The sequence below is a fragment of the Gavialis gangeticus genome, unplaced genomic scaffold (assembly GCF_001723915.1).
Source record: "Gavialis gangeticus isolate Ggan-Ray unplaced genomic scaffold, GavGan_comp1, whole genome shotgun sequence".
Taxonomy (NCBI): Eukaryota; Metazoa; Chordata; order Crocodylia; family Gavialidae; genus Gavialis; species Gavialis gangeticus.
In genome coordinates, this window is record NW_017729008.1 from 43,306,869 (window position 1) to 43,333,356 (window position 26,488).

At 47.9% G+C, this 26,488-nt stretch overlaps 1 protein-coding gene across 8 annotated transcripts in view; it reads right to left on the reverse strand.

Annotated features, from left to right (window-relative positions):
• AHCYL2 (adenosylhomocysteinase like 2) overlaps nt 1–26,488 on the reverse strand; it is a 194,786-nt gene that overhangs the window by 44,714 nt on the left and 123,584 nt on the right. For 5 of the 8 annotated variants that reach the window (XM_019509684.1, XM_019509685.1, XM_019509683.1 and 2 more), the window contains exons 2-3: nt 14,686–14,794; nt 986–1,129 (exon numbers count right to left, since the gene is read on the reverse strand). Coding sequence is in view for 6 of the 8 variants with exons in the window: in XM_019509683.1 (XP_019365228.1) it covers nt 986–1,129; nt 14,686–14,794 (253 nt within the window). In the remaining 2 variants the exon portion in view is untranslated. Of the gene's footprint in view, nt 1–985; nt 1,130–14,685; nt 14,795–19,715; nt 19,749–21,661; nt 21,980–26,488 lie in introns of those variants that run through there. The other 3 variants (XM_019509677.1, XM_019509679.1, XM_019509682.1) reach the window with 3 other exon arrangements.

The window sequence follows — 26,488 nt, forward strand, 5'->3', positions numbered from 1 at the left end:
TTTGCTGGAGGCTTTCTGGGGGTCTGCAACAGAAGAATTTGCTCTGTTACATTTGTGTAGTCAAAAAATGAGTGAAAATTAAGAGCTGGCTTTTTCTTAGGGGTGTGTTGGGTGTAGAAATGTTAAAAACCAGTGATCAAGATGGTCATAAAATCCATTCCCCCACCCAGGGAAAGGCTGTTGAAATTTTCCACAGAAATTTTTTCAGCAAAAAATCACCAAGACTACAGCAACAAAAACCAAAGGGAAATATTTTGGACTCAAATACTGACGTGATGCCTAATAAGAAAGGTCTTTGGGTGCTTCGTGCCCCCATTCTCCAGGGTCTCTGCTGGATTATATATACACCACAGCCTCCACTCATGGGGAGAAGGAGGCAGCTGCACAACAAAAGTCTGGTCGTGACATCTCACGGGAAACAGTCTAGCCAGGAAGACAGAGAATGGGAACATGGGGAAACTGCTACCCCACGAGGCACCAAGGCAGGAGAAGCAAGTCAAATGATTTCAGCTTTTGGTTGAAATATTTGGTTTTCTGACCAAAAGCTCCCAAGTCTTCCTCAGCAGGCACTTCTTACAACAAACCTCCTGTAGTCAAACCCCCCCCCCCCAAAAAAGCCAAAAAAGAAAAGAAAAAAGGATTTTTCTGCTGAAGACCAGCTTTCACTAAGGGCCCTGCTATAAATTCAAATGAAAGCTAGATAGAAACCAGTTACAGAGTTGCTACACATTTTTTAGCACAAACTTTGTAGCTGATTGCCTTTTTATACATGAATAAGTTCTTTTTATGGTGTGATAATTACTTTGCATGTGTGGCCGGTCTCTGATTCACCAGTGAATTGCCTAATCTATGTAACGTACAGCAGAAGCCTGAACGCTCAGTCTCAGTCATCCCTAGCTCCTAGCTCTGCAGACACCACCTCAGCAGGATGTACCCGTGCAACGTCCAGCCCCCAGAACAGAGCTCGTGGAGCCTTGCTTTTTACCTTGCTCAGCAATTTCAATCTCTCGGCGCCCAAATTCTGCCTGCTTTATGTTTTTCACACAGAAATCGCTGCTGCCTTTAGAGTTCTTCTGCTGCTTGTCCCGGGGGGAGGTCTCATCGTCGGAGCTGTCTGTGTACGAGGCAGCTGAAGAGAGAGAAGGACACATCACAGCCAGAATAAGCTACCTCCAAAAGTCGGATCCCCTGAGATAGGAGGGGGCATGTCCCAGCTACGGAGCAACTAAGAGAACGTGTGACCCCCTTCAAGAGTAAAAAACACTGAGGTTATGCAACACTGACACAGGCATGCACCAGAATTGGTTTGCTTCCCAATTCTGCGGCGATCAGCTGAACAGATCACAGGCGTGCTTCTTCCGGGCAATAAGAGCACCTTGAGGTGCCAATTCCTTTGTTTCTCTCTTCTTCCTCAACCTCAGCCCACTTTTCCTTCCACTGTTCATATCCTCAGGACCAGCCTTTCCCCTGAAGTGCCCTTCAGCCCTCTTTCCACCTCTTATTTCTGCAAACCTACCTGCTTCAGCCCTTCTGCCACATTGCTTCTCTGCTTGAATCCACCACGACCAGTGTCAACCATTCATGCCTTCATCTCCTCTTGCCTTACTATAGCAACACGTGTTTGTGGCCTGTCTAGATTCGTCTGCCCAGTTAGTCCTTGCTCTCTCTATCACCGCCAATGATGGGGGCTATTCCTAGTGTGAGCGCACTGCTAATACGGAGAGTGGGGACTGGACTGAGACCCACCTTATTTCATGCGAGTTGTCAAATTGCAGCTTAACGCTAAAAGCTTCTAGCCCCTACTCATCTAAGTTGGCTGTGTCCAGCCTCAGGAACCACCCCATGCTTAAGGGAAAGGACATAGCTGCTCTAAGCCTTTTTTGGGAAGGCAGCTTATAATTATAATCAATGAATAAATACATGCTAGTCCCAAGCAACAGGCCAGATGTACAAGGGGGCACCAGTGTGGGTTTTCAAGTGTAGCTACAGTCAAGACTGCAACCACTCGAATGCAGACCATCTTATTCCAGGTCACAGCCCCCTGTGCTACAGTTCTAGCAACTCATTTTACCAACATAAATGAGTTTCACCAAGCAAATTGTTGGCCCCCTTCATGTGCCTTTATCAGAGTAGGATAAGAGGCAGAAGGCCTCAGATAGATGCTGGGGGAAGCTGTGGTGGTGACAGCTAGGACACACGGTATATACTTACTGAGAACAACTCGCTGTACCCCCAGCCCTTCTAACAAAGTCTCCTTGACTGTTTCTTGCCAGTTCTCAGAAATATTTTTCTCTTTTCAAATACACCTTTTTTTTTTTTGGTATCTAAATAGCTTTCCCCCTCCTCCTAACCCTCCCATCCCATTTCTCCTGCATAGCTGGTCGATCTTCCTTCAAGCATTGTCAGAGTGGACCCTCACTCTTGGGATGCACTTAGTTTTGTCAGAGAAGCTAGGACTCCACTGGAAAACTCAGCATTGTCGGGTTGTGCGCCAAGAGACGGGGAAACTCCATGAGAGGTCACATGGGGAACTGCTCTTCATCTATTCTTGGGTCCTTACAATGAAACAGCAGGTTCAAACTCCCTCTGGTCTTTCAAAGCTCAATGGATTTTCACTCCACATATATTGTGACAAGAGTTAGGAATTATTCAAGTAGCATGGTCCTTCTGCAATGCTAAATCCCCTGTCTCTGACTGTCACCCCCTCTTTATAACACAGGGCAAAGGCTGCAGACTGGCCTGTTCCACTCAGGCTAAATCCATATGGTTTTGTTTCTGGCATGAAGAGACCACAAATTGTTCTTCATGTTAATCCTAGTGGGAAAAAAGACTTTCAGATCCCAAGATGAATCTGGGGTCAGAACTAGTTGGTGCTCCTTCCTGTCACTCCTGGATGAAAGAGATGCAAGTCAGCACTGGGAAGTGTTATGAGCTGACAAGATTTGGAAACTTTTTGTGGGTTGAATGGCCTGATAAGTTCCTTTTGACAATGTTCGTGGTGCCATAATGCAGAGGGAAATAAATATTCTCTTTATTAGTACTCGGGGGGCCTGGTAGATCCAAGACTGTAAGGAGAGGGGGTGGCAGCAGTGGGACCAGCTCCACCATGGGGGTGATGTATGGCTGGAGCCCCCAGCTCTGTGCAGGGCACCTGGGGTTGGGGGACAGGCAGGGAGCAGGCACAGCAAGTGGGGACTTCCTACCACCACCGCTGTCCCCAGCCAAACCTGATACCCTGTGCAGCCCCTCCCCACAGCCCCAGGCTGGGAGAGGACAGGAGGGGCCCTGGTGCTCCCCGCATGCCCACAACAGGCAGGGATAGCAGAAGCAGACTGGTTCCCCCCCTTTCTGCACCTGCTTCCAGAGGCTCCAGCTCCCTGCCCATTCCTGCCAGCCCGGGGACTTTAGCTGCAGGGGCGGCTGTGCAGGGTGCCAGGCCTGGCCAGAGATGGCAGCGGCAACAGTGTGCGGGTCCCTGTTTCCTGCTTGGTCCCCACACCCCAGCTTTCCCGATGCCCTGGGAAGCAACTGCACAGGGTGCTGGGCTCAGCCAACAGGTCCCTGCCCAGCCTTGTTTTTGGGAGTGGGGAGCGGAGGACTCACTTTGCTATACAGCAGAAGGGGGTGAAGCTGCACCCGCCCTGGGTCTGCCCCTGCAGACAGACAATCTCTCAGGTAGACAGAGTGGTTAGCTGTGTTAGCTCCAGTCAGGGAGAAGGCAGGGCACAGGGCTTCAGAGAGGCACGAGCTTTCGCTAGGCTGTGAAAACATAACTCTGAACCAGTTTGTCTCGAAGGTGCTTTCCTGACTTGTCTTTAATGTCTCAGGTGCAAGACCCTGGAGCCCAGAATCACCTGGTGCCTAAGGAAGGATTCAAGTCACAGTGCGGAAATTATGGCTTGTACCAGTGATCGTCTCCTTCCTCTTATCCCGCCCCCCCAAACATCGTCGAGTACGTAGCTCCTACCAGGAGCCCAGTTTCAGGTTTGGCAGGTGGGAGATTTCCCAAAGACAGATCCTACCCTTAAGAAGAGGTTTGTGTGTGATCCAGCGGGATCCCTCCCTTCTCATCCCAGTTAGGAAAGGAAAACACAAGGCTCCACTGGTCATGAAGATTAACATCCGAGGATGTTCAAGAGCTGACCAGATTTGAATCCTGCGCTAGGAGCTCTTAATTGCCAAAAACTTACATGCGACATGTTTAGATCCTGTTACGGAAAAGGATGATGTTGACAGCAACCTCGACATGTCCTTGCAAACCGCTCAGAAGACCCTTTGCGCCCTTTTATCTTTTGAGGACCCCAAGTTCTCGAGCTCTCTCACTCTATGATCACCGGTTGAGGCAACGCTCAGGGACCACAGACCGAATGAAAGTCACTGCCTACATCTCCCACTCCAGAAACAAACAGTTGGACGCAGAACACTGGAACCGTCCTGCCCGGCACTTCCAACTGCAGCGGAGCGCTCTCGGGCTGCAGCCAGACCTCAGACGAGCAGGGCTAACGACCTCTCTCGGTTCTCTCCCGGCAAGGACCACCCCTTGTCACCAACACAAACCTGAGCCGTGCATTTTAGCTTCCTCTTCTGATCAAATGTCTCTGCAGCTTCTTTCAAGAACTTGAAACCTTTCCAAAATCTCGAGCGGCAGGTCCACTGGACTTAGAAGAGACGCTGTACAAGTTTTCAGCACCTGGAAACACATCAGTTGTGTAGAACGATGCTACCGCTTGAGTAGGTACAGATCTTTAGTGATCTCCGTTTCCACCATCCAACAACCGTGTAAGGTGGATAGGTGCCTTCACGGCTTAAGAACGTAAGAAACACCATATTGCATGAGACCACAGGTCCAGTATCCTGTCTCTCACAGTGACACAGAGCAGATGGCAAGGGGGAAGAGCGTTTATGCAGGGCCTGCCCAGACTCATCTGCCCTCTGCACCGCTCCTCTTACAGCTTCCCGCAGTCAGAGGCTCAGTCAGTTGTAATCTGGAGGCTGTAGCCCTTACCTAACCTAGTCCCCTCTAGCGGTTTTTGAATCTAGTGCTTGAAAAGAGCGTAGAAGGCAGACCTCAGATGTCAGAGATGCTAAACAGGCAAAATGACTTCAACACAGGCTCTAGATGTTGGCCACCTCAGAAAGAAGCACTGCAAACTGCCAAGTGCTACTAGAAAGATAAGTTTTGGGTGGGACAGGTGGGTCCACCGCTACCAAAAGCAGCAGGATGCTGTTAGGGATATTTTCACAAAAGGCCAAGCAGTGGAGGAGTGCTCCCTCAAGGCTTAGTGATGCCTAGGGCATGGCTCATCTTTCTGTAGCCATTGCCATAACCACTGGAAAGGGCTGCAGTGCTCTGCCCTTGCAGACGTATGTCCCAGAATGGAAGACCTGCTTTAAGATGTGGAGTTCTGAAGCGCTACAGGAATGAGACAAATCTGAAGGATGATTCTTGTATACTGAATTGCTAGGCCCAGATCCAGACGTGCGCTTGAAAGCTTGTTTCAAACATCTCCCAGTTGGTTCAATAAAAGGTATCACCCCCCAAAAAATCCTTGCCTCTCACATATTTCCTGGACCATGAAGGCTACAACATTACTCCAACACTACTTGTTGCTGTTTGGCCTTTCCAATTTCCTTGATTACAAGGGCTATCAGAAAGATGAAGGTCATGGCACATGTTTCATAGACATTTGGGCTGGAAGGGACCCCAGAGGATCATCGAGTCCAGCCCCCTGCCCCAGGGGCAGGAAGTCAGCAGGGATCATAGGATCCCAGCAAGATAAACATCCAAATGTGTCTTGAAGGCATTCAAAGTGGGTGCTTGAACCGCCTCTGGCGGCAGTCTGTTCCAAACCTTGGGGGCTCAGACAGTGAAGAAGTTCTTCCTTATGCCCAGCCTGAATCAGTCACAGGGGAGTTTGTGCCCATTCGATCTCATCATCCCTTGGGGGGCTCTGGTGAGCAGATGTTCCCTCAGATCCTGATGAGCACTCCTAATAAAAACTTCTAGGCGGCCACCAGATCACCCCTGAGCCTGCGCTTTTTCAGGCTGAATAGCCCCATTGCTTTCAGCCTCTCATCATAAGGTCTGTTTTCCTGACCTCTGATCATGCGCGTGGCTCTTCTCTGCACCCTCTCAAGCTTCTCCACATCCCTTTTGAATTGTGGAGCCCAAAACTGGATGCAGTATTCCGGCTGTGGCCTCACCAAGGCTGAGTACAAGGGGAGAATGACGTCCCAGGATTTGCTTGAGAAGCATCTATGGATGCAAGCCAGCGTTTTGGTCGCTTTACTAGCTGCAGCATCACATTGAAGGCTCATGTTCATCTTGTGGTCAATCATGACCCCCAAGTCCCTTTCATTTGTAGTGCTAGCCAGCGTAGCACTACCGAGCCTATATGCATGCTGCAGGTTTTTCCTCCCAAGATGGAGAACCTTGTATTTTTCAGTGTTGAAAAGCACCAGGTTCTCATCCACCCATTTCATGAGTCTGTCTAGATCTGCCTGGATCACCCTCCTGTCCTCAGGTGTGGACGCTTTACCCCAGAGTTTCGTGTCGGCGGCGAACTTGGCCAGTCCGCTTCTGACACCAATGTCCGCATCATTGATGAAGATGTTAAACAGCATAGGTTTAACGATAACATTGAACCTTGATCACAAGGCTCTTGAATTCAGCCACCATTTCGTCTCCCACTTGTAGAGGATTTTTTAAATAGAGGCCTAATGCTTCACAAAGACCACCAATCTTAGCAATGAGTGTTTTAATCATGCTTCCTTTTTTTGGTGACAGTGATATATTTCTTCCAAGTCAGAGAAGTGTAAGCACAGAAAGCCTTCAACTAGAAGATCTTTCCTGACCCAGCAAATTCTTCTAAGCGAGGGTGACCACCTCAACATATCTTAATCTGTACCTCTCAATGTCCCAAAGGACATGGAAAAGGGAAATGATCAAAGAAAGAGGAAAAGGAAGAATGACTGAAACCCGAGTTATTAGAGTAGATCAGCAGAGATATCTCAACCCTCCACCCTACTCTATGACTACATGGTCTCTGAGGGGTGGTCCACCCTCCCTTCATGGACATCTCTCCTGGGACTTGGGACTTTCCAGGGGCAGCACAGCTGTAGGTGCATCCTGACAGTGGGCATCTGTACTGATAACCCATGCCAAGAACTAAAATTACATGTAGGCAACTCCTCTTTCCAGAGTTCCTCAGGCCTTTCATTAGAAATGAGGTGTCTGAATTTTGCAAGCTGTAAATGGGAGAGAAGCAGGGAACAGAAAAGCCTGCATGTGCCCTGTTCACCCTCCCCCTTGGCATCTCCTCTCTGCCATGGTGTGAGACAGGACTTGATGAACCTCCAGTCTGGCCCAGTACATGGTAATTCCTGGGTCTTTTATTTCTTACGGAGGGATTCGACTGCAGGGACTTCCTACAGTATAGCCAGTGGTTCGTCTTTCAGGTAGATCCCACCAAACCAGTCAGTGACTTTTCTAGCCTTCTTGAGATACCTGAATGCTCCCAAGCAAAAAAGCTTAGTGCTGCCGCTGTCTGCATGCCAGGATCCCCAAGACCTCGCTTAGGTCTAATCTGCTTACTAAGAATTATGCATTGCTGAAATTTCTTGGAGGTCTGTCCTCAGCGGGGGTACAAAAGGCAAGTCTGACCCTGCAAACAGCACACCAATGGCAACACATTCTAGGAGTGGACTTTTGAGCGGAGTCCAAGGTGCCTCTTGAAGAGCTGAAAGCCTGCCTTAATAAAAGAAAAGCAGGTTATATAACATCAAGTCCTCTGATCCAGAACTCCAGAAGGATTAACTAGTTAAAGCAGGATTATACGCTTGAAAACAGAGCTAATCTGTGCAGTGTTTTAAAAAAAACACATATCTGGGGGCTAGTCCTTGGGTGAAAGTCATGTTTGTAACAAAGCCTTAAAAAGCCAGGTAGTAACGCGGATCTTATATATGTAGGTGTCTTGACTTAACCCCCATGAGGTGACGGGCAGTATATTGCCCAACTGCTTTCCTGTGCAACGTGACAGAATTGAGGAGAGGCTCCTCTAGATACATACGTTTTGAGAAGATCTCACTAGCGTGTGCAATTGAGCTTGTCTCCTAAATTTCATCCTAATTTACCTGGAAACCATTTTAGCCAGAACTTTAAAAACCAGGATCAGGACCCACAGTTTATATTGCAGCTGTCAATGGCACCATCTGGTTTTCAGCAGAACAGTATGAACCCCTCTCTTCCTCCTCCCAGCTGCCAAGCAGTTTTATCTAATGGGCAAAATGAGGCTGCAGATCAGAACCGGTCCCAAGCAGCTGTGACCAGATTTGGGTCTGAACTTTCCCAAAGTGCAGGACTGCTCTGAAATCCTGACAAGTACCCTACTGTCACTGCCAGACTTTCTTTTTAAGCAGCGAATGAGGGACTAGAGAACATTTCTCAAACAAGAGCAAATCCCTTTCTATCCACTTAAATTATCCCCTCCATCACACCCAAAATACCTATTATAAGCTAACAACGTACCTCTTTTTTAAGAAAAAAAAAATCTGACCCCCTCCCACTACAGTTATGAAACAGAATGAGAACATCAACCTCCTTAAATAACGATATTACTGACCTCATTTTATTTCAGCAACGAGTTAATGTGTGTGCTGTGCACAACAACATTTGGCACTACAGCTCTTCAAAGAGCTGACAAATACTAGCCAATTCATTTTCCAAGCCTCAGTGAGGTAGGCAAGGGCTTTTCTCTTTGGTAAAAACAGGGCCACTGACACCGAGAAAGCAAGTGATTTCCCCCAGGCAAAGCTACTAAGCCAGGAGCAGCGCCAGGATTACAACTCAGGTAGGCAGGGCACCTGCTCCTAGATGCAAACCTCTGACTGTGCTGTCTTGCCACTGCAGCAAATGCCAACCACACCATTGCAGGCGGCTGCCTGTCTCACAGTTGCAGGGTTAGCTAACTGGACAGACAGGCTATAACACAATACTGTGAGCCTTTTCAGCACATCTACCTTGCAAGGTACACAAGGATTAAAAACATCTGCAACACAAAACATTGCATAGGCCAAAACTATCTGGATGCCTCCCCCCACCCCTGTGAAAAACAGGAATTTGATTTTGCAAAAATGAGGTAGGAGGGATGGGCATTAAAAAACTTAACACTGAGGTGGAGGGATTTATGCTTTGTTTCTGAAAGCTGTAGTGAGCCTTCTGATAGGAAAGCAGCAGCATGTAGAAATCAGGACACTAGAATCATAGAAAATGAGGGTGTGAAGGGACCTCAGGAGGTCACATCGAGTCCAACCCCCTGCTCCAAGCAGGACCAGCCCCAACTACATCATCCCGGCCCAGGCTGCTTTTCTGAAGTCCAGGGTCCTTACTCTGCTGTTCTCCATCCTTTCTTTCCTCATGATCCTCAACTCAATCATCTCATGGTTGCTGCTGCCCAAGTTGCCATCTAGGAGACAAGAAGACCTTAGAGAGTGGTTTTCAACCTTTTGTCATTTGCAGACCCCTAAAAAAATTTGAATGGAGTGGGGACCCATTTGAATTGTAAATGTGGGTATTAAAATACTTTTGGTTGATCATAGTCATCTTTCACAGACCCCTTAGATATTGCCTGTGGACCTCCAGGGGTCCACGGACCACAGGTTGAAAACCACTGCTTTAGAGGATATTGGGTAGTTTTATTCCCCAGGGAATTTTTTTGTTGAGTACCTGCTATTTGCAGTCCAGTGACACCCCCCAAAAAAACCCCTCTGCCCTGCAGAAGTTATTATTATTTTTTTTAGGATTCTCATGGTTAAATTACTTCTGCCAGAGACAGCAGAAGAGAGCAGGAGAGTCTGGAATAAATGTCTCTCATGTCATATCTGACCCTTGCTCCTCCTCAGTGATGCTTTGGCATATGGATAGACTTTAACACCGTATTACAGGAGAGTGTCCTCTAGCACACTGTCCTGTGCACCTGTAGACTTTCTAAAGCAGCTGGTTGTTGGACCACCTGGGGTCCTTTGAAAAACCCTCTCTTTACTGATATGGAAACTATCAACAAGGCCACAAGAGAGGTGGTGTCCCTTCAAAGAAAGCAAGTAGAAAATGACTGGTTAAGAAATCCCAAAGAGTTGGGTGGCTTACAGCCTAGGGAAAGGAATCAGAAGCTTTTTCACTTCTGTAAGCTGGAGGTTCAAACCCAGCCCTGAGTGTTGGTGCTTAGGCTCATATTACTTAGCAATAGTGTAATGATGGGAATAGCTCAAAACTCTTTGGTGGTCTCTATGAAATGAGCTACAGGGAACTTGGCACAACATCTAGAGGAGTAGGTAGGTGTTCAAAATGTCTTTACTGGCACTGTTCGGAGGTGCCAAGGATGGATTGTACCTATCAAGTTGTCAACTAACCATTCGGCTAGAGGAGTTGCTCTCTCCAGGTCAAGGCTGTGGGGTGCTGATGGGATCTATCACAACTTGCACTGCAAATGTCTTGGTGACAGAGGCTTTGGTCCCAACAACTGTCAACCCAGCACCTTTCATTCACACTAAATTGCACTTAATGAACATAAAACTAATCGAAACTGCCAGCGCTCTAGTTGGAAAGACTAAAGGTAAGAGTTGCAAGAGAGTTATCAGAAAGAAAAAATCATTAGGAGCTCTTTCAGCTAAGCAGCTGGAGCAACCTGGAATAATTAGTGAGACTAATTAGACTAATATTAGTCCTTCAGATATGAGAGTCAGCTATAAAATACCACTTGATTAGATCTGCAAGAATGCTGTGAACACAGTGCATGGTTATGGAAGGTCACAGACCTGTATTAGACAAGTGCTGAACATTACTGCCAACTTGAAGCTTGTGTTACCACGTGAGGTGAAGTTAAGCCGCATCACTGAGAAACACCCGTCTGTGTAGCTTGCATGGTGATAACTGGGGTCAGGCTGATCGCTCTCTGGGGAGGACACAACATGCATCATTCCTCCGGATCCCCTAAGTGCCCTTTGTGTGGAAACATGGCCACTGTAGGAGAGATAGATGACCCTCCCAGCCACAGGGTGAGTTTTCACACAATGCAATGGCAAAGCAAGGTTGGTTATCCCGTGAAGGAACACAGCATCCCAGCACAAAGGCTTGGGTGAACACCCTACTACACCTTGATAAGCTAGCCATGTCTTCATTGCTTCTTTGGGGGCAGGGAGAGTTCCCTTGGCTTTTGTCTGGGCTGAGTGGGGCAGGGAATGGCCCGCACTTGGCTGCTGGGGCCTCTCTTCTGCAATAATAGAAAGAGGCCAAGGGTTAGAACAAGAGAGCTTGGAGTCATTAATGATCAAGCCCATGTGTAACCAGGCTCCCCCAAACCTCCAGGCAAATCCTGCACTGTTATCCAAAGAGCACAGTTAGCTTGTGTATTGCTTTACAAAAGCCTGAAACAGAGCCTCTACTGCTAAAGCTTTGCCCTGTTGTTCACAGAAGCTGAGACAATAGTTCAGGTATATGCCACTGATGGAGGGGAATATCAGCATTAGTGGTTACACAGGGAGGGAGGAAGGACAAACGCACGATGTGATATAAAAAGCTGTTCCAAGAATAAGGGGCAGCACAAAAGGAGGGGCTAAGCTGGATGTGGAAGGAAGTGACAAAAGGAAGAATGACGTGACTCATCTTGGGGGTTGTGTCAGCGGGGATGCCACGGTAGGCACACATGTACTGCATACACAGGGGAGAGGAGTGCTTTCAATAATATCATCCATCAGGACGGTGCTTGTGCTCACTGCCACCTCATGCTCTTCCACACAGGCATAAAGGGCCAGGTAACCACGACCTTGACAATGCATGCCCCATGTTGCCAAAGAGTCCAAGAAGCAAGGCCAGAGCCCAGGTTGTAGGATCTATATCATCTCCTGGAAGTACCCCAATAACCACAGGGTAAGCGACTTTCTTGTTCAAGTGCGGACCCCCTTGTCAGCGATTGGCAATCAGACTCTTCACTGGATAGAGGAAATGAGGCGCTCCTGCTGCAATAATCAGTGACTGAGGCACTGAGACTTAGCTGCTATAGCAAGGGGATAATGTTTAATGCAGGTTAGTGGGTTGCTCTGTGCTGTTGCCTTGCCAATATTTGATTGAGGTGTCATCCTTGATTCAAGACCAAAATAACAACTAGGAAAACCTTCCCTTCATCGATCAATGCAAGAGAGTGTTTCCAAAGCAGGCTGAGCATGCTGTCCCAGTAGAGACACCTTGCTGTTTGGGTAGCCTCACCAGCCCGCTGACAGTAGGTGCACACATGTTGTATGATTCGCTCATTGTCTGCAACCAAATGGCTTGGCCTTTTGATGAGGTGGACACAGCTCCAAAGAGCTGAAAGATGGCTTAAAAGGCTTGGTCCCATTAGGCTAACAGAACAAGATATATCCAAAGCATGTAGCTGCCTCTCATGGTGCTGAGGGAAGCTCCAGAAAAGATACTAATAGGTTAACTGAACAATTCAAGTAAAACTGAGACCATGTTAGGAATGGATGTAGTGTGTGCTCTTGTCGCAACCTTGTTCCATAAACACACATGGCTGGAAGGGAATGCCTGGATCGCTGACACCAGGCCTTTGCTGTCAGAGGCAACCACATTGCGGAAGGATATGTGAGGAGTTATATCAGGGCTTGGAGCTTGCTGATCCAAGAATCATAAAGAATGAGGGTTGAAGGGACCTCAGGAGGTCACATCTAGTCCAACCCCCTGCTCAAAGCAGGACCAGCCCCAACCACATCATCCCAGCCAGGGCTTTGTCCAGCCGGGTCTTCAATACCTCCAAGGATGGAGACTCCACCACCTCTCTGGGGAGCCTGTTCCAGTGCTTCACCACCCTCCTAGCGAGAAAGTTTTTCTTCATATCTAACCTCAACTTCCCTGGCTGCAACTTGAGCCCATTGCTCCTTGTTCTGTTATCTGCCACCACTGGGAACAGTTCAGCTCCATCCTCTTTGGAACGACCCTTCAGGCAGTTGAAACCTGTTATCAAATCCCACCTCAGTCTTCTCTAGATTAAATAAACCCAATTCCCTCAGCCTCTCCTCACAAGTCATGTGCCCCAGCCCTCTAGCCGTTTTCGTTGCCCTCTGCTGGACTCTCTCCAACTTGTCCACATCCTTTCTGTAGTGGGAGGCCCCAAAACGGGAAACTGTACTCTAGATGTGGCCTCATCAATTCCAAGCAGAGGGGAAGAATAATTTCCCTCAATCTGCTAGCAACGTTCCTACTAACGCAGCCCAGGATGCCGCTAGCTTTCTTTTTCTGCAGAGCTGCTGCTTAGCCAGATGGTCCCAAGCCTCTTGGTGCATGGGATAGTTCTGTCCTAAGTGCTGGACTTTGCACTTGCCCTTATTGAACTTCATGAAATTTCTTTTGGTCCAATCTTCCAGTTTGTATAGGTCTCTGAATACTAGCCCTGCCCTTCAGCCGATCTACTACTCCCCCCAGCTTGATGTCATTCTTGATCCTTTAGGCCAAGATAAAAACAACCAGAAAGACGCACAGGTGGCTTGATATCACTGCAGCAGACAGATATTTGGTAAAAAGCTCAGGTTCAGATTTCAGCTTAAAATAAAGTGTTTGGGCATAAAATAATGTGTTTGGGCACATGGTGCTGTCTCTTGCGGCAAATGTCTCCAGGAGTCCTCTACCAGCTCTATGACAGAATTCTGCAACACTTATCATCGCAAATGACCATGCATCTGTTTAAGAGCTCTGCTGAGTTACTGCTGGCTTCTGAAAGGCAAAGAACCAAAACGGAGCCCAGCTTTGGTTGTGTCAGTGAGGAGATGTGTCATCAAAGAGAATAGTGGATGCCCCGAGGACCTTTCCAGTGTATGACAAGGACTCTGCTACATTCATCTTTTAATGCAATTAGCCTGTTGCATGAAGGGCAGAGCTTGAAACCTACAGGCTTTAAGTCAAGAGGCCCTATCCTGGAGGGTTTGTACAGGATTGGAGAAGCAGGCAACTGTCAAAAATGAGCTTAGGCAGGCTGAGTTGGCTCGCAGCTGTTTTATAAATGAAGCAGAAAACCTCTCAGACTTGTAGGGTTTTTGTGCATGAGACAGCTGAAGCAGGAGCTGGACACCAGCAGGTCAGATGCTCATTAGGCTCCATTTTGCAGACCCAGGAGAGTTGTAGTTGTCTTGTGCTCCTATAGGAAGGAGTCGAGAACAAGACATGGGGCAATGCTTGGCCTCAGTCTCATGGGCACGAGATGCCTTTGTCCCTGGAGTGGGATTAATGCTGACACACCCTCAGAGCAGCTGTGTGGGGGACAAGATGAAATGCAAGCAGAGATGCTAGGGGGGCCAAGGTTGCTTTTCAAAGGAAGTCCTAAAGGGAAAAGGAGGACTGGGGCAAAAACATGAACAGTCACAGAAACCTAAATCTGAGTGTTAAGCTGGACTCTACATAAGAAATGTATTGCTACATCTGCCTGTACAGGAAGACAGGAAAACACATCCATATTCTCTTTCCTCCCCCTCTCTGAAAGACCATGGAGCTAGGAAGGGGAAACGGGAGATCACTCAACTCCTGAATAAGCTGCTGTGGTGGCCGACAGTCCAGCAGATACACAGGCAAAGGAGGACCTTCACTGTGAAAATGTCCCATGAGTGGTGCAAGGGGAGCAGATGCAAGCCAGCAGAGGAACTCACCTGAGCTGTAGCTGTCTGTAGAGGACTGAGAGATGGACCGGGACAGCGAACGGCGACTAATCTTCGTTGGGCGCTTGTTGAATTCCTGCTTCTGGTCAGCAAACTGGATCTGTTAAGAGAACAAATCCCTAATTAATCCAGCATGAGATTAAACCCAGTGCAGATGACTCCAAACAGCCCCCATGATTATATCCAAGAACAAGGGTTTCCTTCACATAAGGCTGAGTATCAGTTTCTATACTTTTCCCAGAGGGATTTTAGATTGGCTGCTTAGTTTAGCTCCATGATCTAGCTTAGCACACATGATACAAACCCATTTCTCAAATCCTCCGGCCAGCCATTTTTACCAATATGAACATGCAAGTCAGGAGAATCCAGATACCCCTCCCAGTGTCTTTTTTTTTGTTTTTTTAAACTGGAGACAGTGCTGTTTATCAGTCCAAATGGGAACTGTTTGGAGACCCTCAGAAGCTGGTGCAGCAGTTTGAGGAGTACATTATTTTACTGACCACATATATAGAAAGACAGAGATGGAGAACCATGGGTTGCTCTGTTGTGTAAAGACCAGGCTCAGAAATAAAACAAGTCATAGGATTTCAAATCACGTGCCAACTGTACTCCATTAAATGGGTTAGTTACAATCAGCCATAAAAGACATGGCTATCGTAATTGTGGGGTAAAACACATGGAGGAACACCATGTTTGGACTGGCTGGAAAACTGGCCCATAGCACTGGTTGCCAAAAAGACATAGAAAGGAAAGATGGAGTTGCTTCATGTTGTACTGAAGTACAGGTGCCTCTTGGGTGGCACATAACAGTTGCTTAACTCTGAAGAGCAAACTCTATGGTACAGGTCATAGCAGTGAAGGATAACGCACAAAAGTGAAATGTGGTAGGGAATTTAGGCTGGTAACATCGCACCTCAGGTGCAATTTGGTCAGGGCACCGGGACTAACATTCCTGCTCTCACAAATAGCCCTGCAATGGAAGCACCCTCTTACAAGTATTTCCAGGAGATGTGCTCAGTTTACAAGTAGCAGGACGACAAGACCTCAGAGCTTCATTTCAAACGGAATCCAACCTGGTTTTCCCAATTTCAGGATCACCATTAGTAATCAAGAATCGAGAGATTCTCCAGGCCAGGGACAAGCAAACGTGACACCTCTGCTAAAATGTGAGCGTGCACGCTAAGCACGGACCCATTGCCTTGGATCCGTCTGCACACTGCGGACTGGAGTTTGACAGGTTGGTTTGCTGCGGTGCACGAGGATGGTAAGACTCCAGTTCACACACTTTACAGCTGTGTCGCCTCTGCCAGGCAAAAAGAAATACAACCTTATTGGTAAAGTCAGGAGATCTATTCTGAAATGTGCAGAGGACAGAACGGCAGAGCAAGAGTGTCGTTTTTCCAGACACTTTCCAAAGTGCATTGTCCCTCTTTAATTATACAGTAGGCTCATTACTTCCCTCTTGCCCGTGTGCCAACCCTTCCCTGGATGTACTGCCACCAGAAAGGAAATCTGTATCTCCAAGGCAGTGGTTCTCCGCCTTTTTAGATTTAAAGCACCCCGCTAGACAGACTTAAGGTACCCCCCAGAAAATGCCAGTTTTCACTCTCTTTTTTTTTTTTTTTTTTACTACAGAAAAATTAGAGCAATTTTTCTGGTGCAGAGAACTCAAAAAGACCAAAACTATGGATTTCCGTCCAAAATCTCTTTGAAAGGATCTCAAGGCACCCTGGCATGTTGTGGCACCCCGGTTGAGGCTCGCTGCTGTAGGTTCTTTTCCACCCTTCAGCTGTTCTGAAATGGACACAGAGACGGCAAAATACTGGCTTTATGATATGCATATTTGCCTCCTAGGAAGACTACCAAAACCACCGCTAGCACAAGACAAACAGCTGTCTTACAATTGCTCTGCCATTACCAAATGGGAGTGGACTTTTTCTTGTGACCTTTACCATAAAAGCTCCATAGCCCTCAGCCGGCCCCCCCAGTGCCACCATGTTCCTATTTCTGCTTACCGTGCAACTTTCCGCAATGATTTCTCTATCAAATCAAAGTTCAGCTCATTAGGGGGAAAAAAAGCCACAAGTCCTATCAACATCTCATTTTCCTCCTGATAATATTTTTAGAGCAGTCCTTCACCCAGTGCTTGCAGGGCACTTTACAAGCATTTAGCTGCCACATGAAGCAGACATTCACATCTTAGCAGATGCTGAAACTAAAGCTCTGAGTGTTTCTCTCACTTGTCCATGGTTACACAGCAAGGCAGCGGCAAAACCGGGAATAGAAGCTAGTTTTCACTCCTCCCCTCCAGGCAGCATAATGCCACATCTAGGCAAACTTTTTGAGGGCTGAGTCTGTTAATCACAGATAAATTCTCCCTCAGTAGCTAACACTTTTGTTGGACAACTTTTAGCACTGCTGTCGGAACGTTTCAGTGTTGTGCAAAGGTATTAGATATCTCTTGGAGAAGTTGGAGGCGACTCCTCACTTGTTATTTAAGGATAGTGGTCCAGACGTACGCTGGTATATATTGGCAAAAATCCCCTAACTTTATGCGAGTAGCTTGCTTGCTCCAATACAGGTTTACAGGGTACAGGTTGTGTTGGTCTAAGGACATAGGTAGACAAGGTTCTTAGAGGAAATCTGATATCTTTTATTAGACCCACTCAAAGAATCATATTTGAGTGGGTCTAATAAAAGATCCCAGATTTACCCAAAGAACCTTGTCTGCTGTTAAAGATTTAGCATTTGTATCTACAAAGCAAAACCATTACCAGCGAGTATCAACTCTCTCAGGGTATGTTAAGTGCCTCATTTACTTGAATATAAGACAAGATACCCCCCAATCAGCATGGGGAAAAAAGCCTATTGTCTGATATTTGCATACCAGCAAGCCCCCTGCATTACATGCACTGTCTAGTACCGAACTGCTGAGAGAAGCAGTATGTGCTCAGTCACAGAAACCAACTATGAAGTTGACTGAAGGCAGCCCAAGCTAAGCATGCCCATAAAACATCTAGCCCCCATTGGACAAACACGCTAATGGGAACCTTCTTTTTTTAAATGCGGCCCTTAAAAAACCCCCAAACGGGTGGATGTTCCCTCCATACAGAACTGGCAGCAGGCCTGCAGGTACTGCAATACTAGGCTGGCACTGGGAGGGCCAGAGCCAGCCCTGACACCCCACCCTCACCTTGATGCAAAAAAATGCTACATTTGATCTTAGCCGAAAAAACTGAGATATGCAATTTATATTTAAAACCAAAAAAAAAAATCCATGGTAGGCATCCTATGGGCAGGTTCAGATGACCTTAAGTCTTGCTTGTCCTTAACCAACAGGCCAAAGGAGAAAGCTAGGGAGAAATCCCCCATCTCCATAAAATTGGTGTGTAGCCAAGATCCTCCCATTGGGAAGCTACAATAGACTCTCGTAGGAGGGCCTGCCCATAGTGCATTGGACAGGGCTTCACCCTTCACTACAGCATCCCACTCAAGGTGATCTGACCTCCAAGGGGGAGCCACCTCCATGGTATCGGATCTCCTCTGCCAGGGATGCTACCACAAGGATAGGTTAGTGCAGCCCAGCCGAACAAGATACAGTGTCCACTGTGTTCACTCCCCCACAGCACCAACTCTTTTCCAAGTCATGGTGAACCACTACATCAAACATATTTTGACTTCCTATTCACTCCTACAGCTGAACAGTGCCTTTCTTTCCCATTTCCAATTATTCCTGTTTCTTCACAAGTCTTAGAGGTCTGGTAAACATCACCAAACATCTATGTGATTGAGAGTGTCACTTCCTCTCTCAGCCTGTCATATGTGATTGGTGTGGTTTTGCCCTCTATGGGGTGGAGATGGACTCAGTTGCCCCGCACCTCATCTGCTTATACATTTTTGGAGGGTCCCAGGACTTGTGACAAGAACACCCAGTTCTAGTCGTGACTGCGAGCTAACTAGCTCCTTGGCTCCTTTGTGTGTGTGGGGGGGTATAAATCTGGAGTACAGACACATACTGAGCAGTGCTGGGCTGTGGGGTCACCATGGCTTGAAATGCTGTTGACTGCCCAGCCCAGTAAAGTATATGATCAGTCATGAGCCTTTTGCCGTTGGGCTAATATCATGCATAGTTTGGCACTATGTATAAGACGGAACAAAAGTGCTGCTCCAAAGTGTGCTCCTGGAGGACCTGTGCTGAAACTTGCAGCAGCTTGCACCAAGTTAAAATGCACGACTTCTGGATGAACTTACCCAGAGTCATTTACATATATGCAAGTTACCAGGGGTACGTTTATTGTGACGTCGGTGGTTTTTTGGCTCCTTCCACTTCAATTTAACAAGGGGGGGAGGTGAGGCAAGCAACTGCTGCATTTATGACTGGGCCTGAGTCTGGGTCAGGGCCAGTCAGACCCACAGCAGTCTCTTGTCCCCCTCTGCAGTGTCTGCTCTCCTCTCTGTCCCTTTCCCCCTCTTCCTGTTGCATACAGGTCAGTTCACGGCCTTCCATGCTGTGCTCCAGGAGGGAACAGAGCCTGAGCAGGGTCTGACAGTAAGAGGGGGACGGAAGGGCTGAAGGGGGAAGAAATGTGGGCAGAGCATAAGGAGGCCACCTGACTCTCCCAGCCATCATTTCCCCTGCTGTAGCAGCGAGAGGAGGCAAAATCAAGACAACCCTCCAATAATTAGATTCTACACCCAGAAAATTATAACACATTGATAAGGTTTCCATATATAGAATCTAATTACTGGGGGAGGTCATCGTACATTTGAATACATACGCTATTTGGTTCTGTATATTTTACCAAACTGCCCCAACTTTGGTCCCCTGTGGGAGAAGTTCAAATTCAAGCCCAGTGGGCTGAGAGGTGCAAAGCTCTGTATGGCCACGTGAGATGCGCTGGCAGCTCCATCACCTCGCTCCTCGTGCTTAGCAGGAGAAGGAGCATTACCACATTGCCGCAGAGAAACACCTCTTCCATCCTTTGTAAAAGGAATACGGATTAGTCAGGACAAGAACAAACCTTTTCCTCCACAGCAGAGGTAGCCATGGCAGGCAAGAACACTGCAAAGGACAAGGTGATGGGGTGGCTCTGGCGGCTCCTTCAGGCTCCGTCTTGGAGCCGTGGCAAGGCCATAAGATTTATCGGATGATTTTGATACAGTAAGAGTTGCAACACCACCTCAAGTTTTTCTCTTTGCAACACCTACAAATGATAATACAGGAACCTAAAATAATCAGTGGGAATTTTTTTTACTGGAGACCTGGCAATGTACAGAAAAAAAAGTGCTTCTTGCTTCACAAGCAGCAGCACTGACTGAATGGGCAAACCAGTTGGTGCACATGGCTTTCTAGCAGCTGCTATTTTTTCCACAAGAAATCTCTTTGCTGAAGCAGATAGCTCCATGCCTGGAAGAGCCGCTTCAAAACAGCAGATTATTGATTTCAAATGATGCTTTAGGCAAAACCATTTATGATAGAGCTCTAGCCAGGGCAAAGTATTCTGATGACAGAACTTGGACTAAAAGCAAACTTCTGTTAACTTTTCCCCTTCCTGTATCACCTGTTTAAGGATCTTTCAAGACAACTACTATGAGGTGTACAATAGCATTTCTCCTTTATAAGGCACAATTTCTTCAAAGGCCCCAGGGCACTTTTCAAAACTGAAAAGTGACTTGCTAAAGATTATAAAGTGACCCATACCAAGCAGAATCAAAACCCAGGTCACAATGCTACCAGAACCCTACTCTAACGAGAGGGACGCTGCCTGAGTGAATACAACAGGGCACCAAAGCCCAGTATCTAAATACCAAACCCAAAGCAGCACTATATATAGTGGCAACATAATTCTCTGATCATGCCTCACTTAACTAGGATGGCATTTCCCCAAGCCCCTCAGATGAAACTATATCCTGCCACTTTCGGTCACAATCCTGTGCAGACAATGATTGGAATTGGACTTCTCTGGGACAATTATGTTAGCTAGCTCCATCTGATTTTTTATATCTTGCACACCATGGCACCATGTCAAGACTAGAGCTGCAATTTAAAATAGGAAATGTCTCTAACACCTACATGCCCTGCTTAGAAGCAGCAGGTTAAAAGCTTAAGCTCCACTTACTGTCAGAGCAAAATCCTCATTGTAAGCCCTTGTTCATACTCTCTCCAGCAAGGCTGCGCCATAGCAAAGAGTTTTCCTTTAGTGAGAGGCCCCACTGTTAAGTCGCTCCCTAGCTCTGCGAGATCGACACAAACAAGCGTATCCATTACATGCAAAAGTTGTTTCGCTCAATAAAGAAAAATTCCTCTGAATGTAAAAGCAAGTTTCCCAGGGGTTACTTTGCAGGTGATTAACTCTGAGGCCCTTGCAAACCGCAGACGCTTTGATTTCAGATGCCGACCTGCTTCGACCATCTGTGGTTCTGCATCTGCGCTTCTAACAGCCATGAAGCTCTTTGGCAGAGACGGGAGATTCAGGCCGGCAAGTTCAGCCACTCAAGCCATGAGGGTTAACGACTTATAAATGCAGGTGCGTGCAGGCTTCTTTTAAATGAGTAAGCATGTACTCCTGCCTCCCACCCCAGGAAGTTGCCACTGATGAGTCCCAGGTTTAAGACTGGCTCTTCACCCATTTACCAAGCACCAGAGCAAGCCCCATTACCTGGGGCTATGGTTGGCTACCCCAAACCTCACTGATCTACCTGCAGCTCTTCACAAGACTGTCCGAGGGACTACCGAGCAGTGAGGAAACAACGCGTTCAACTCTACACCCTAAGCATCAAGCCCCCCACTTCTGAGAGGAAACGGAGCACAGCACGTTGCGATCTCTGCAGATTATGTTTCCCTTTTCCCCAGGTGAAGGGGCTTAGTCCCAAAAGCAAATGTGAGCAGGAAGGAAGAAAGCAACAAAAAACCAAGTGAACTTTTTACTAGCAAGACTACAGTAAAGTACCTAAAGGCTGCCCTCACCTGGGCTTTAATCCCTGAATCTCCATTCACATTGTACTTCTTCTTGTTCGGCATGGCGTTATCATCTATGGCCTTCCTGAAACCCTTCCAGTCCAGCGTAGTGGCCGGCCATTCATTTATATCTCCCAGCATCAGCGATCCCGTCTGCTCTGGTTTCAGCTCTTGACGGGGGCGGGGGAAACGAGGAAGGTAAGGAGAAGGCTACACTTGCCCAGGTTCCCAGTTCCCTCTCCAAGGGCCCCTTTGGCAGTAAAGGACCCCAAGATTTAATGAGGCATTTCTGCTGGAGGCCAGCAAACAAGTCCCACTTCTTTTTTCCCTTTTGTTTTCCAGCATTTGCAATGTCTGCCTGACCTCTAAACCATGAGGAGCAGGTTTTAACATGGCCTGACTTCTGTGCGCATAACAATAGCTTATTTATATAACCAGAACATTTTCTTGCTTGCTATAATCAACTTGCTAATTAGGCTCTTTTTAACTTGGGTTCTCCCCCACCTCCTTTTTCCAATGTCAGATGATTGCCTTAACAGAGCCTCATTAGAACAAAATTAACTAATGAGCAACTAAAACAATGAAGGCATTTGTTGGATTGGAAAACATTTTTTTTAAATGATGCCAGTGCCCTGTGGCAGCAAGTGCAGAGCTCTGTCCTTGCAAGGTCAAGCCCTCCAGTCTGGTTATTTCTCCCAAGTGAACCTAACACCCCTATCTAGCTGTTGCTGCTTCAGACCAACACTTTCCACCTGGTACAGCTATCCACCAGTGCTGGAAAGGGGCAAAGTCTACTTCTCAGGAGAGCGCCGGCCAAGAGCACTCATGCCAATGTAAGTGCAGGGGACACAGGATTGCTGGAAAGGATGCAATCCTTCCTTAGCAGGTGTCCTACCAGGCTTGATGCAAGGCAGATTTTTATTCCTTACTTAATAGGTCAGATCATCAGAATAGCAATGATCTATTCCCAGAACAGTTGTATCCCTTCTGGATAACCCTGAGACAGTTTCTTGCATGGCGCTTTCATACAGGTCATGTTTGGCATTTTGAATTTTCTCTGTGGCTTGTTTGCATTGTTAAAGGAAAACCTTAACGTGCCCTTGACACAGCAGAACAACAAACCCCAGCATGTGTAATGAACGAAGGTCTTGAGCAGATGACGATTTTGCAAACACAGCACTGTGATAGCACTAGCTGTTTACAATGGGTGTCAAAGATAGAGCCCGTGCATTGGATCCTCTTTGCAGAGCCACGTCATCCAGCCCTCGGTGCTGGCCTCCATGCAGGGCCAGTCCAGGACCTCTTCCCCACCCACACAAGCTGCATCCAGCACCCTGGTGCCCACTCTGGCTGGCCCAGGATGCAAGCTGCATGCAGCTCTGTTGGTCCCCTGAATGTCAGATCTGGCACCTGCACCAGCCGATCTGCGCTGCACACTGCCCACTCCAGCTGGTCTGAGACCCACGCTGCATATGGCACCTGCACTGATTGCCTCCAGTCCTGCGCCACTCATCTGGCTGTGTTCGACACCCCTCTTTTACACCACTGTGCCTGGCTTCTCTTTGAAGGTATGGAAGAAAAGAAATAAAATGGCAGCTATGAATTTTGTAGAACATGCAAGCTGCAGACTTTGCTAACAGCTTGCATATTTCCTGCTCCGCAGCAAAAGAGCCTGGTTTGGATAGGGCCTGCGTGACCTCTGGAAGTCCCTTCCAGCCCTCCTTCTCTAAGATTTTATGACCTGCAGTTTCCTCCATTTAGAGCCAGGTGCTCAACTCCAGACCTGCAGGCCAGATCTGGCCCACAGAGCCACTCTATCCAGGCCCATAGGCCCAAAAATGTGATGGTGGGGGAGCGCTGGCAGCATTAATTCCCATTCCCCTGCTGACAATTTTCTGGGCTCTTAGGGAGTCCCACGGGCTGGATAGTGGCTCTGCACACTGCACTGGGAGTGCTTGGCCCGACCTGGCAGTGTTGGGCCAGGTGGAAGCTGTGTGGACCTGATCCTGGTGCAAGGCGACATGAGGCCCAAACTGGCCTGCAAGCGGGTCCAGAGCCACTCATTCAGCCTAAAGGGCCGACGGGTGAGCACTTCTGGTCTAGACCTCACTGGAACATACAACTGGCTGAAATCTATAAAAGCACGCCACACCTGCGGGATCGAAATCCAGCCATTTCCTTATTCCTGTGTTCAGAGCCCTAGCAAGGTATTTTGGCACCCAGTGCAGGTCATGTGGCAGATTAGGGTGTTAGGTCTGTGTTGTGTCAGGGTTGAGGCTAGCCTTATGCAGAGTTTACATTATGGTCATCTGGGATGGGTTGGATAGGGCTGATCCTGCCCCAGGCAGGGGTTGGACTAGATGTGACCTCTGGAGGTCTCTTCCAGCCCCGCTGCTCTGTGAGTCTATGTGCAGAGCACCCTCCTACGCACTCCCATGTAAGTACCTCCATTTGATTTGGTGTCCCCCTCCTGAAAGCGCGCCCACTAACACCGCCCTTGCTGTGGTGCTGCCTACGATAAAGAATGAGACTGAGATGTTTCTTTCCAAAGGGAAATCCCTCACATCATCCAACTGCCTGGCACAATTCTACCCATATTGTCCAAGTCCCGCTCTGGAACAGGCGCTGCCACCTTACGGCAGAGAACAAGAAACTTTCCTCCCACCAACGTAAGAGTCTGGAAAGGTTATGAGAAAGTTGTAAAAACCAAGGCCTTAGACTGCAAATTGTCTGGCAACCTTAGAACGGTTGGGACCAGCGTGACATTTCAGTGACCTGGACAAACTGGAGGATTGGGTCAAAAGAAATCTCATGAGGTTCAACACAGACAGTGCACAGTCCTGCACTTAGGAGGGAGCAATCCCACGCACCGGTGCAGGCTGGGGGTGACTGGCTGGGCAGCAGCTCTGCAGAAAAGGACCGGGGGGGGGGCTGTCACAGGGGACAAGAAGCTGAACAGGAGCCAGCAGCGTGCCCTTAGTGCCATGAAAGCTAATGGCATCCTGGGCTGCACTGGTAGGGGCGCTACCAGTAGGTCAAGAGAAGAGATTATTTCCCTCTATTCAGCACTGGTGAGGCCACATCTGGAGTCCTGTGTCCAGTTGTGGGCCACTCACTGCAGAAACGATGTGGACAAACTAGAGAGAGTCCAGCTGAGGGCAACGAAAGTGGTTCGGGGGCTGGGGGACAGGACTGGTGAGGGAGGCTGAGGGAACTGGGCTGATTTAGCCTGCAGAAGAGAAGACCAAGGGGGATTGAATAGCAGCCTTCACCTCCCTGCAGGGGGGCTGCAAAGAGGATGGAGCTGGGCTGTTCTCAGTGGGGGAGGATGACAGGACAAGGAGCAATGGGCTCACATTGCAGCAAGGGAGGTTTAGGTTGGATATTAAGAAAAACTCTCTCATGAGGAGGGTGGTGAAACACTGGGACAGGCTCCCCAGAGAGGTGGTGGAGTCTCCATCCTCGGAGGTTTTGAAGACCCGGGTAGACAAAGCCTTGGCTGGGATGATGTAGTTGGGGCAGGTCCTGCCTTGAGCAGGGGGTTGGACTAGATGTGACCTCCTGAGGTCCCTTCAACCCTCACTTTCTATGATTCAAGGCAATATTAGCCCTCTGCAGCAGTTTCTCTCAGCGCTATACAAAGAGTTAATGCTTTCAGTACTGGTATGAGGAGGGCACTATCCCTAATTACAGATACACGTGGAGATGCAGACAGTGATATAGTTTTCCCAAGACCGTGAGTAACAGAGCTACGAACTGAACCCAGGGCTGCTGTTTCCCTGGGCTGTGCTCAAGCCAACGGGCAATGGAAACTAGATCTCATTATTCATGAAAGAAAACCATGCGACTGCAGCAACTTAACAGAGCACACTCTAGTTGCCAGGCACGATACTGTATCTCCTGTTCTACTTTCCTGTGTGAAATTGGAGCTGCGTGCATGGATGCCTGGTGTTAAATACCCGAGATGCATCCAAAACGCACAGAACCAGCTTGCTGAGGTAGACACAATGCTTTTTCCCTCTGCCGTAACTCAAACTCACTCTCTGCTTATTGACAATAGCTGCCTCACATGAAACGACCTGTGAGCTAAAAACGCAAAGGGTAAGTTGCTTCAGCTAACTCCTAACCCCAACCTCCTTAAAAGACCTCTAGATCGTATCTGCGAGTCAGGGAGAGTCTGAGGCCGTTTGTTCCAAAGTTTCACATGCCTTAAATTAATGTGTAATCCTCACCATGGTGCCTGCTGCGCCAAGGTCTTTGCTAAAGCTCAAGGAGTTTAAGATTCCAGCCCTACAGCTAAAATGTCACATGGATCCTAATTCTGTGGATTAACATGAACACCTTAACCCCTTGGAGTAGCCACCTTTAATACAACTTGAATTTCTATCAAGGGCTCTTGTTATCTAGGAGGCTTGATGTAGCAAGGCCTCTTAGCTGTTGGAGAAGGAATGGGCATTCACCTAGGTCCTACCTGGATCACTGAGCTACATCCCAGCTTCTTAAATGTTTCACTCAAAGTGAACATATGGATGGTCCCAGTCATGTACCTCAGCTAGGGAACCCCTGGTGTTGGGTACTGCACTTACCCGAATCCAATATGACTTCACATTGCAGATGAACCCCCCTTCTCCCCCCCAACTTTAGAGTCTATACATCGGAAACGTATAAAGTAATTACAATTTTCTATGCATCCTCACGCTGCTTACTTTCTGGGCTGCAGCGCTTGCTCTGGGGCTGTTGGCAGCGGTGGTGGCCCTGGCCCCAGAGGGAGAAGCAGTGGTGGCAGCTCTGGGCCTGCTGTTGGAGTTGAAGCCAGAGCTGAAGGTAAGCAGTGGG